Here is a 12,814-nt window from a genome sequence, read left to right on the forward strand (position 1 = left end):
AACCGTGGCAAACGTATGCAATTCCAGCTTAGAACAGTGCTTTGCACATAGTAAGTGCTTAATTAATGCTATCATTATTATTATTATTTTGGGGTTCAGCATTTGAGGGCTAATCCCTACTGCGTGGAGGGATCGGTTCCCCTGCTCATTTTAGGAAAGTCAAGTTACCGGTGATCGAGGAGCAGATATAGCCCCGGCAAACCTCATTTGGAATCCCGAGGTTTGCAGCGTGTGCTCCCTATTTAAACCTACATCGATTGCAATGAACTCAGTTATCTCTTTGATTTTTATCAGTGATTTTAATGAAACCTTCAACCAACACCTTCTATGCTTATGTTTAGCAAGCTATTTTTATATGCCTGTTTACAGAGTTTCTCCTGCCGTGCACTAGAACATTTAAGATTAATAGCCAGATACTTCTGAATAAACGAGACCGGGTGACAACTGAAGGACCGTTCAAGGTTAGATGGGACCAGATAAGAATCAGGAGCCCAGTAAACTATGGACGCCAGAGACTTACACAGGTTAATGTACTTCACCAAGTGAGACTAAAATGGAATAATAATCATCATCATCATCATCAATCGTATTTATTGAGTGGTTACTGTGTGCAGAGCACTGTACTAAGCGCTTGGGAAGGTCAAGGTGGCAACGTATAGAGACAGTCCCTACCCAACAGTGGGCTCACAGTCTAAAAGGGGGAGACAGAGAACAAAACCAAACATACTAACAAAATAAAATAAATAGAATAGATATGTACAAGTAAAATAAATAAATAAATAGAGTAATAAATATGTACAAACATATATACATATATATTACATATAATAACAATGATGGCATTTGTTAAGCGCTTACTATGTTCAAAGCACTGTCCTAAGCGCTGGGGGGGGGGGATGCAAGGTAATCAGGTTGTCCCACGTGGGGCTCACAGTCTTAATTCCCCTTCTAGTCTGTGAACCCACTGTTGGGTAGGGACCGTCTCTATATGTTGCCAACTTGGACTTCCCAAGCGCTTAGTACAGCGCTCTGCACACAGTAAGTGCTCAATGGATATGATTGAATGAATGAATTCCCATTTTACAGATGAGGGATCTGAGGCACAGAGAAGTGAAGTGACTTGCCCAAAGTCACACAGCTGACAGTGGCCCACTGTTGGGTAGGGACTGTCTCTGTATGTTGCCAACTTGGACTTCCGAAGCGCTTAGTACAGCGCTCTGCACACAGTAAGCGCTCAATAGATACGATTAAATGAATGAATGAATTCCCATTTTACAGGTGAGGGAACTGAGGCCCAGAGAAGTGAAGTGACTTGCCCAAAGTCACACAGCTGACAAGTGGCCGAGTCGGGATTAGCCCACTGTTGGGTAGGGACCTTCTCTGTATGTTGCCAACTTGGACTTCCCAAGCACTAGTGCTCTGCACACAGTAAGTGCTCAATAGATACGATTGAATGAATGAATGAATTCCCATTTTACAGATGAGGGAACTGAGGCCCAGGGAAGTGAAGTGACTTGCCCAAAGTCACACAGCTGACAAGTGGCCGAGTCGGGATTAGCCCACTGTTGGGTAGGGAACGTCTCTGTATGTTGCCAACTTGGACTTCCCAAGCGCTTAGTACAGTGCTCTGCACACAGTAAGCGCTCAATAAATACGATTGATCGATTAGAACCCCTGACCTCTGATTCCCAAGCCCGGGCTCTTTCCATTGAGCCACGCTGCTTCTCATAATAATAAGAGAATAAGCCATCGAGGGTCACCAGAAAGTGCACTCCAGTTTTAGAAGAATCTAACGTACTTTTTTTCCTTGCCTTCGTATAGTTTTTCCCGCTCAGGATCGCACCTGGAGAGTTTCCAGTACTTTACCAGTCTTGCCTATGGGAGGGAGAAGCAGAGCCATTCCATTCCTAGCTTGGGCAGTGGCTAGCGAGTGGAAAGAAGGTCAAAACTCCCATATATGTTGGGCAGCAGCAGTGTGGGAGAGAATCGAGGGCGGAGACTCGTTTTTTTTTTCCTCTCTCTATTTATTTATGTAATTTATTTGTACATATCTATTCTATTTATTTTATTTTGTTAGTATGTTTGGTTTTGTTCTCTGTCTCCCCCTTTTAGACTGTGAGCCCACTGTTGGGTAGGGACTGTCTCTGTATGTTGCCAATTTGTACTTCCCAAGCGCTTAGTACAGTGCTCTGCACATAGTAAGCGCTCAATAAATACGATTGATTGATTGATTGATTGATTGATTTACTCTGTGGAAGGCGGCAACGGATTTTTACCAAGAAACCTCTACTCCCCGTAAACACAGCAGGTCGAGAGACATCTCAGAGTTGCTCCCTTCGTAACCCCTACCCACTTTTGGTCAATGATATTTGATGGGGAATGGTGCTCACCGGGGGATTTGTTGTAAAGATTTGTTCTCCCCGAGGCGACCTACCCTTCACAACTACAAGGGGAAATCAGAAGATAGTCAAGCCCGCTTATTTTCAGTGACTGGTTTTTTTTTTTAATCTGAAAACATTTTACAGGATTTTTTTGGTAAGAGCCCTAGGGCTTCGTTGTTATTATTATATTATTATTAAATGCTGTTGAGTTGTTTCCGATTCATAACTACACCAGGGATGCACCTTCTCCAGAACGTCCTGTCCTCTTCCGTAATAAATCTATTCTATTTATTTTATTTTGTTAGTATGTTTGGTTTTGTTCTCTGTCTCCCCCTTTTAGGCTGTGAGCCCACTGTTGGGTAGGGACTGTCTCTATACGTTGCCAATTTGTACTTCCCAAGCGCTTAGTACAGTGCTCTGCACATAGTAAGCGCTCAATAAATACGATTGATGATGATGATGATGATCTGCAGCCTTTCTAACAGTTCTTCCGTTATCGTCGTTACGGTCTCTATCCATCAAGCTGCTAGTCTGCCTCTTCCCCATTTTCCCTGCACTTTTCCTCGCTTTAGTGTCTTCTCCAGAGAATTAGTCCTCCTGATTATGTGTCCAAAATATGCTAATCTAAATCGAGTCATTTGCCTTCCAAAGACCACTTTGGTTCAGTTTGCTCTAAAATCCATTTGTTTGTCTTTTGGGCAGCCCATGGCATTTACAGAAGCCTTCTCCAACACCGCATTTCAAAAGCATCGATGTTCTTTCTATCCTGTTTTTTCACTGTCCGACTTTAAGATCCATACAGCGTCACTGGAAACACCATAGAGGTGACAATTTGTATTTTTGTGGCAGTAGTTACATCAGCGCATTTCATGACTTTTTCCAGGCTCTTCATAGCAAGTCTTCCTAGCATTAGTCTTCGGTGTATTTCTTGGCTACTCTTTATTATTGATTATCGAGAGTACAAACCTGAGCACCAAAAGTTAGGAGCATTGGCAAACCAAGGAACGGTTGCTAACATTCGTTAAACCTAAGTGGTTAAAGTCTAGAATTTAAAATGAGGCCAAGAAGTATAGAATCTAATAGATCAATCAATCAATCAATCATATTTATTGAGCGCTTACTGTGTGCAGAGCACTGTACTAAGCGCTTGGGAAGTACAAGTTCTCAAACACACAGTACAGTTGTGGGTGTCCAGCGTAGTTTCAAATCTGGACGGGAACTTATTAAAAGCAATCAATATAGCAAGCAAAATGCCTTAGAAGTATTGTTTTGTGAGGGAGTAGTTTTTCTGGATCTTTTGGGAAACTGTGACCAACCTTTTATCCCAGGGATGTGGGCAACTCATTTGCCCAAGTAATGGAAGTCCTGTTGATCCAATTAGTCCAAGAGCTCCTGGCTCAGTCCGGCGGAGGCTTGGCAATCAAAACCCACTGCCCTTTCATCGCTTTTGCTTCACAGAGCTGTTATGTCTATTAGCAATCCCGGCTGTTTCTCAGCTCACCGCTGTGGCAGAGTAATCAATTCCTCCGTGTTTTTCTTTTCCGGCTCCCGGAAAAGTCCCGGCCCAGCACCGGATATTTTGTCTTCACCCACTTGTTGGAGAGCTTCCTCAAAGAATGGCATGGCTTTCTCTATGATTTAAGTTGCTTGCCCACCCCCCGCCTTACCTCCTTCCCTTCCCCACAGCACCTGTATATATGTATATATGTTTGTACGTATTTATTACTCTATTTATTTATTTTACTTGTACATATCTGTTCTATTTATTTTATTTTGTTAATATGTTTGGTTTTGTTCTCTGTCTCCCCCTTCTAGACTGAGAGCCCACTGTTGGGTAGGGACCGTCTCTATATGTGGCCAACTTGTACTTCCCAAGCGCTTAGTACAGTGCTCTGCACACAGTAAGCGCTCAATAAATATGATTGATTGATGATTGATTGCCCACATGGCATGGCTTTCTCTATGACTTCAGTTGCTTGCCCCCCCGCCCCCCGCCTTACCTCCTTCCCTTCCCCACAGCACCTGTATATGTGTATATATGTTTGTACATATTTATTACTCTATTTTACTTGTACATATCTATTCTATTTATTTTATTTTGTTAGTACGTTTGGTTTTGTTCTCTGTCTCCCCCTTCTAGACTGTGAGCCCACTGTTGGGTAGGGACTGTCTCTATATGTGGCCAACTTGTACTTCCCAAGCGCTTAGTACAGTGCTCAGCACACAGTAAGCGCTCAATAAATACGATTGATTAATTGATTGATTCATAACCCTGCTTTATCTCGCAAATAACTCCTTCTACCTCCATTTGCTACAACTTCAGGTCACTCTCCTCTCTCCTTTTTGTTGTAATCGCAAATGTTCCTTACTGCTTTTGGGTGGGAGTTCCCTGAATTATTAGCAAAATCAAAGGAGCTATGCTCAGCAGAGTCTGGTGATCAAAATTTGGTAGTGTATTAGGACTGTAATCGTCCCAGAAGATGAAAGCACTCAATCACCTTGCCCCCTCTACCTTACAGCGCTCCACTCCTACTACAACCCAGGCCACCCTCTTCACTCCTCTGCCAAGCGGCTCATTGTAACTCATCATCATCATCATCATCAATCGTATTTATTGAGCACTTACTGTGTGCAGAACACTGTACTAAGCGCTTGGGAAGTACAAATTGGCAACATATAGAGACAGTCCCTACCCAACAGTGGGCTCACAGTCTAAAAGGGGGGACAGAGAACAAAGCCAAACATACTAACAAAATAAAATAAATAGAATAGATATGTACAAGTAAAATAAATAGAGTAATAAATATGTACAAGCATATATACATATATACAGGTGCTGTGGGGAAGGGAAGGAGGTAAGGCAGGGGGATGGAGAGGGGGGAGAGGGGGAGAGGAAGGAAGAGGCTCAATCTGGGAAGGCCTCCTGGAGGAGGTGAGTTCTCAGCAGGGCCTTGGTCTCAGCAGGGCCTTGAGATAGTGAGATAGATTCAGTCTCGTCTATCTCACTGCCCCCTTCTCACCACATCCCGCCTCTCGCCTGGAGTGCCCTCCCCCTTCATATCCGACCAACAAACTCTCCCGACCTTTAAAGCCTAATTGAAGGCACATTTCCTCCACGAGGCCTTCTTCTAGACTGTAAGTTCGTCCTCTAGATTGTAAGCTCATGATGGGCAGGAAGCGTGCCTGCTAATCCTCTTGTATTGTACACTCAAAAGTGCTCAATAAATACCATTGATCGATTGATTCCCTAAGTCCTCATTTCCTCTTCTCTATTCTGCATTGCCTGTGCAGTAAATAATATTTATGTATTTATATTACTTGTACATATCTATTCTATTTAGACTGTGAGCCCACTGTTGGGTAGGGACTGTCTCTATATGTTGCCAATTTGTACTTCCCAAGCGCTTAGTACAGTGCTCTGCACATAGTAAGCGCTCAATAAATACGATTGATGATGATGATATTTATTTTATTTTGTTAGTATGTTTGGTTTTGTTCTCTGTCTCCCCCTTTTAGACTGTGAGCCCACTGTTGGGTAGGGACTGTCTCTATATGTTGCCAACTTGTACTTTCCAAGCGTTTAGTGCAGTGCTCTGCACACAGTAAGCGCTCAATAAATACGATTGATGATGATGATGATGCATTTAATAATAATAATAATAATAATAATAATAACGGCAATTGGATTTACTCCAGCAGCCCCATAGCACTTGCGTACATTACCAGTAATTTGTTTATATTAATGGCTGCCTCCCGCTCTAGACTGTAACTGTGGGCAAGGAACCTTTCTACCAACTCTGTTACTTTGTAATAATAATGATAATGTTGGTATTTGTTACACACTTACTGTGTGCCAAGCACTGTTCTAAGCGCTGGGGTAGATAGAAGGTAATCAAGTTGTCCCACTTGGGGCTCACAGTCTTCATCCCCATTTTACAGATGAGGTCACTGAGGCACAGAGAAGTTAAGTGACTTGCCCAAGATCACACAGCAGAGTGGCAGAGCCGGGATTAGAACCCACAACCTCTGACTCCCAAGCCCAGGCTCTTTCCACTAAGCCACGGTGCTTCTTAATAATGTCGGTATCTGTTAAGCACATACTATGTGCCAAGCACTATTCTAAGCGCTGGGGCAGATACAGGGTCATTCATTCATTCATTCAATCATATTTATTGAGCACTAACTGTGTGCAGAGCACTGTACTAAGCGCTTGGGAAGTACAGGTAGGCAACATATAGAGACGGTCCCCACCCAACAACGGGCTCACAGTCTAGAAGGTTGTCCCACGTGGGGCTTACAGTCTTCATCCCCATTTGTACACTCCCAAGCGCTTAGTACAGTGCTCTGCATACAGTAAACACTCGGTAAATATGATGATTGATTGATTTATCTCCCCCTTTTAGACTGTGAGCCCACTGCTGCGTAGGGACTGTCTCTATATGTTGCCAACTTGTACTTCCCAAGCGCTTAGTACAGTGCTCTGCACACAGTAAGCGCTCAATAAATACGATTGATGATGATGATGATGATGATTGATTGGGGGAAGAAGAGAAAGAGGGCAAGCTAGATTGCCTTCCGTTACTTCAGTCAACCACTAGCATTTATTCAGCACCCTCTGTATTCATCATTAGGGAGCGAGCCCAGAATGCCCTAGTAGCCCCAGATTTGTCATTCATTCAGTCGTATTCAGTCATATTTATTGAGCGCTTACTGTGTGCTGAGCACTGTACTAAGTCCTTGGGAAGTACAGGTCGGCAACATATAGAGAGAGTCATCATCATCAATCATATTTACTGAGCGCTTACTATGTGCAGAGCACTGTACTAAGCGCTTGGGAAGTACAGGTCGGCAACATATAGAGACAGTCCCTACCCAACAACAGGCTCACAGTCTAGAAGGGGGAGACAGACAGCAAAACAAAACATGTAGACAGGTGTCAAAATCGTCAGAACAAATCGAATTAAAGCTATATGTACATCATTAACAAAATAAATAGAATAGTAATCGTACAAGTAAAATAGAGTAATAAATATGTACAAATATGTATACAAGTGCTGTGGGGAGGGGAGGGAGGTAGGGTTGGGGGGATGGGGTGGAGGAGAGGAAATGTACTTCCCAAGCGCTTAGTACAGTGCTCTGCACACAGTAAGCACTCACTAAATACGATTGAATGAATCAATGAATGAATGAAAAGGGGGCTCAGTGTGGGAAGGCTTCCTGGAGGAGGTGAGCTCTCAGTAGGGCTCTGAAGGGAGGAAGAGAGCTAGTTTGGCGAATGTGTGGAGGGAGGGCATTCCGGGCCAGGGGAAGGACGTGGGCCGGTGTTATCAATCAATCAGTCGTATTTATTGAGCGCTTACTGTGAAGTACTGGGAAGTACAAGTTGGCAACACATAGAGACAGTCCCTACCCAACAGTGGGCTCACAGTCTAGCCAACCTGAACTCAAGATGTTCTTTATTTATGACTTTAAAGAAGGAAACAAGAAACAAACAAATCAATTCACTGTTTTCGCCCTCCATATTGGGCAGCTCTAGTCTTGACTGTTTCTTCCGTTCTCTGCTAATTGGTCCTTGTCCCCCATAACGAATGGTGAAGCAGGGGCAAGGACCCAGTCCTTAAATAATGGTTGGAAAGAGAGAAGCCACATGGCCTAGAGTTTAGAGCACAGGCTTGGGAGTCAGAAGGTCATGGGTTCTAATCCAGAAAGGTCATGGGTTCTAATGTGGAAGTTGAAAGGTGGAGGGGCTGGGGCAGGATTCTTTGAGGCTTGGGAGGCCAAGAAGAGACGGTTGCTAGGGTGTAAGCATGGGGGCAGAGAGTCAATCAATCAATCAATCAATCAATCGTATTTATTGAGCGCTTTCTGTGTGCAGAGCACTGTACTAAGCGCTTGGGAAGTACAAGTTGGCAACATATAGAGACAGTCCCCACCCAACAGTGGGCTCACAGTCTAAAAGGGGGAGACAGACAACAAAACCAAACATACTAACAAAATAAAATAAATAGAATAAATATGTACAAGTAAAATAAATAAATAAATAAATAGAGTAATAAATATGTACAAACATATACATATATACAGGTGCTGTGGGGAAGGGAAGGAGGTAAGACGGGGGGTAGAGAGGGGGACGAGGGGGAGAGGAAGGAAGGGGCTCAGTCTGGGAAGGCCTCCTGGAGGAGGTGAGCTCTCAGTAGGGCCTTGAGGGGAGGAAGAGAGCTAGCTTGGCGGATGGGCGGAGGGAGGGCATTCCAGGCCCGGGGGATGACGTGGGCCGGGGGTCGACGGTGGGACAGGCGAGAACGAGGCCCGATGAGGAGATTAGCGGCGGAGGAGCGGAGGGTGCGGGCTGGGCTGGAGAAGGAGAGAAGGGAGGTGAGGTAGGAGGGGGCGAGGGGATGGACAGCCTTGAAGCCCAGGGTGAGGAGTTTCTGCCTGATGCGCAGGTTGATTGGGAGCCACCGGAGATTTTTGAGGAGGGGAGTAACATGCCCAGAGCGTTTCTGGACAAAGACAATCCGGGCAGCGGCATGAAGTATGGATTGAAGTGGGGAGAGACATGAGGATGGGAGATCAGAGAGAACAGAGAGTCGTGATCTTCCCTTTCTCTGTAGATTCTCAGCAGGTTCCAGCCACATAATCTCTCTGCCATCACACTCCTGGGAAGGAGTTAGGAAGGATAAAATAGAGATTTGAACGAGGTTCGAAAACTCTGCATTTCCCTGGACCCGAATGAACGTATTCTTGTAAAGGACTGTAGGGTTATATTTAAGAGTGTGTTTTATTTGAAACTAGACTGTGAGCCCTTTGTTGGGTAGGGATTGTCTCTATGTGTTGCCAAATTGTACTTTCCAAGCATTTAGTCCAGTGCTCGGCCTACAGTAAGCGCTCAATAAATTAGATTGAATGAATGAGTGAATTTTCAACTACTTGAAAGCAATAATCTTCGTTTTCCTTTCGGTCTTTTGCAGGGTCTGGTGAAGGTTTGGGGAAAATAATCCAGAGATTTCCTCAGAAGGATTGGGAAGATACACCTTTTCCACAAGGAATTGAATTGGTAAATGTGGAATTCTTTTGTCATTTGCTGATTTAGAGTTAACAAAATCATGAGTATAATGGAGAAACAGTCAATCTGTGTTACACGGGTATTGAAAGGTGAAGCTGCCTGGTTATAGCAGAAGAAGTTAGAAAACTTTTTTATTAAAATGGCAGTTTACCCTAAAAATAAGAGCGAGTAACATTTCAGCAAAGAAGTTTCCTTCTTGTAGTCACTTCAAGTCCGAACCTAGCTTATAAAAATAAATTTCATCCTAGCCAGTTCAAGGGAAGGTTTATTTAACTTTTTTAGCTTTTATACTTTCAGAATTCTAATATGAAATTCCCAATTTTCTGTTTTTGACTATTCATTTTATGTTGAAAATGTACCAGGAAAATAAGTTCCTTTTTGTTTTAATACGTAATTAATGATAATAGTATTCGTTATGTGCTTACTGTGTCCCAGGCATTGTCCCTGTCCCACATGAGTCATTTCATCCATAGCCCAGCTTATTTGCATCCTAGCCTCTTTAATTGTAATGCGACAAAAGAAATGTTCAGGGCTGAATCAGATGACCTGTACTAAGTATTGGAGAACCAAGTGTCAGCATCATTAAGAAGTTTTTTAAGTTTACACGTGCAAATTGCTCTGAATTGGGTGCGGATATCTGCACTCTTTCTAACGATTAAAAATGTCACTTGCATTTTTCCTGATACCACATTTCAGATTCACTAACATTAAATATAATACAGTATTTTCATTAATGTAGGGTAATGAGACAGTGTGAAAATAAAACCCAATTCTCCTTTACAGAGTTTAAGGCATGTGGAAAGCAAGCCGACTGAGAAAGCAAGAGATTCGTTTCAGAAAAGAGCAATGATTTTTGTGGACAGTGGAATTCATTGAAACTAAATTTAGTGCTAGTATTATGGTTGGCTCATAGTATTTGGATATCTTTAGGGTAGAATGAAGGAGTCTATGGATTTAATGGAGAGTGATCATTTTGAAAAATGGGTGCATATATTTGGGTGAAGGAAGAGTATAAAAACATCTGTGGGTATTGAGGGAATCTTCTTGCCTTTCCAAATATTTTTTAATGGCCATCGCAGAAGCAATGTCCGTGATTTTCATTGTTAAAAAATACAGATTCATTTTTCCGTTCTTTGACCATTTTAATGATGACCAGGTAGGGGATCTCAGGATATACTGACTCGGTGTGTTGGAAGCAGTCATTCAGGAGCTGCTCTTTGCTGATGGCTGGTTTCATTCATTTATTCACTCAGTCGTATTTTTTGAGTGCTTACTGTGTGCAGAGCACTGTATTAAGCGCTTGGAAAGTACAGTTCGGCAACAGAGACAATCCCTCCCCAACAACGGGCTCACAATCTAGAAAGGGGAGACAGACAGCAAAACAAGCAGACAGGCATCAATAGCATCAAAATAGATAAACAGAAGCGTTTCTGTAGAAAGATAATCCGAACAGCGGAGTGAAATAGAGACTGAAGTGGGGAGAGACAGGAGGATGGGATATCAGAAAGGAGGCTGATGCAGTAATCCAGTTGGGATAGGATGAGAGATTGTACCAACAAGGCAGCTGTTTGGATGGAGAGGAAAGGGCGGATCTTGGCGATGTTGTGAAGGTGAGATCGGCAGGTTTTGGTGACGGAATTGGATGTGTGGGGCGAATGAGAGAGCGGAGTCAAGGATGACACCAAGGCTGCGGGCTCGTGAGACGGGAAGGATGGTCGTGCCGTCCACAGTGACGGGAAAGTCAGGGAGAGGACAGGGTTTGGGAGGGAAGATAAGGAGCTCAGTCTTGGACATGTTGACTTTTAGGTGGCGGGTGGACATCCAGTTGGAGATGTCCTGAAGGCTGGAGGAGATGTGAGCCTGGAGGGAGGGGGAGAGGACAGGGAAGGAGATGTAGATTTGGGTGTCATCTGCGTAGAGATGATAGCTGAAGCCGTGGGAGCGAATGAGTTCACCAAAGAAGTGAGTATAGATGGAGAACAGAAGGGGACCAAGAACTGACCCTTGAGGAACCCCTAGAGTTAGGGGATGGGACGGGGAGGAGGATCCCGCGAAAGAGACTGAGAATGAATGGCCGGAGAGATGAGGAGAACCAGGAGAGCATGGAGCCTGTGAAGCCAAGGTTGGATGACCTGTTGAGGAGAAGGGGATGGTCCACAGTGTCAAAGGCAGCTGAACGGTCGAGGAGGATTAGGATAGTGTAGGAGCCGTTGGATTTGGCCAGAAGGACGTCATTGTTGACCTTTGAGAGGGCCGTTTCGGTGGAGTGGAGGGGACAGAAGCCAGATTGGAGGGGGTCCAGGAGAGAGTTGGAGTTGAGGAATTTGAGGCAATGAGTGTAGACGACTCGCTGTAGGAATTTGGAAAGGAAGGGTAGGAGGGAGATAGGGCGATAACTGGAGGGGGCGGTGGGGTCAAGAGAGGCTTTCAGAAATGCAAACACCCAGATAATCTGAAAATGATGTGGAATGTATTTGCTGAGTCAGAACAATATTGGGATTTAGTACTGTGAGTTCTGTAGCAGCCTGGACCTGAAATACCCACTCGAGTTCAGTACTAAAATGGGGGGATTGTGAGGTGGGGTTATCGATTGGACATCAGTCTACTCAGCGGTACCTGAATTTATAATAATGATAATACTAAAAATAATAATGTGGTATTTGTTAAGAGCTCATTATGTACCAGACGTAGTTCTAAGTGCTGGGGTGGTTACAAACAGATCGAGTTGGACAGAGTCCCTGTCCTACATGGGGCTCACAGTCTTAATTTCCATTTTTCAGAGGAGATAACTGAGGCACGGAGAAGTTAAGTGGCTTGCCCAAGATCGCACAGCAGCTATGCAGCAGAGTCAGGATTAGAACCCAGGTCCTTCTGACTCTCACGTCCTCGCTCTGTCCACTAGGCCGAGTTGCTTCTCGTGCGCTCAAGGTCCCAGAATACGAATCCTAGATCCTCAGGATTTTGAAGCAGCCGAAAGAGGGGTAGGGCGGTCAGAAAAATCATCAAGTACTCGGTAGACAACCGCCACTTCGGGATAGAGAAAGGGAAAAGTGTAAGATTGTCCACCTGCGTTTTTGGTTAACTTGCAACCTCCATTTTCTTGTGGTGAAAACTGCCGATTCCCCCAAACCCACAGGTAGGTGGGGCCCCCAAAGTTTGGGACGGCCCTGGGTAAACCCGGAACTGACAAGGAGGTTTGGTTAGTCTCGGGAGAGGCTATAGCCAAAGCAGGGAAAGTAAGGGTTGGCTGTAGGATAGGGGTCGGAGCGGCTTTCTCGAGGGAGCCTAGAATGGCTCTGAGAACTCCTAGGATTTTGAAGACCTCTGGAGCATCTCATGGTGGTGGAGTACATTCCTTCCATTTATT

General features: G+C 44.3%; 1 protein-coding gene across 4 annotated transcripts in view; it reads left to right on the forward strand.

Moving 5' to 3' along the window:
* The window catches only part of SBF2 (SET binding factor 2), a 586,574-nt gene that overhangs the window by 122,526 nt on the left and 451,234 nt on the right, over positions 1-12,814 (forward strand). For all 4 annotated transcript variants that reach the window (XM_038765198.1, XM_038765199.1, XM_038765200.1 and 1 more), the window contains exon 2: positions 9,353-9,438. In XM_038765198.1, the coding sequence (XP_038621126.1) occupies positions 9,353-9,438 (86 nt within the window). The remainder of the gene's footprint in view (positions 1-9,352; positions 9,439-12,814) is intronic.

This window comes from Tachyglossus aculeatus, chromosome 22, assembly GCF_015852505.1.
Source record: "Tachyglossus aculeatus isolate mTacAcu1 chromosome 22, mTacAcu1.pri, whole genome shotgun sequence".
Taxonomy (NCBI): Eukaryota; Metazoa; Chordata; class Mammalia; order Monotremata; family Tachyglossidae; genus Tachyglossus; species Tachyglossus aculeatus.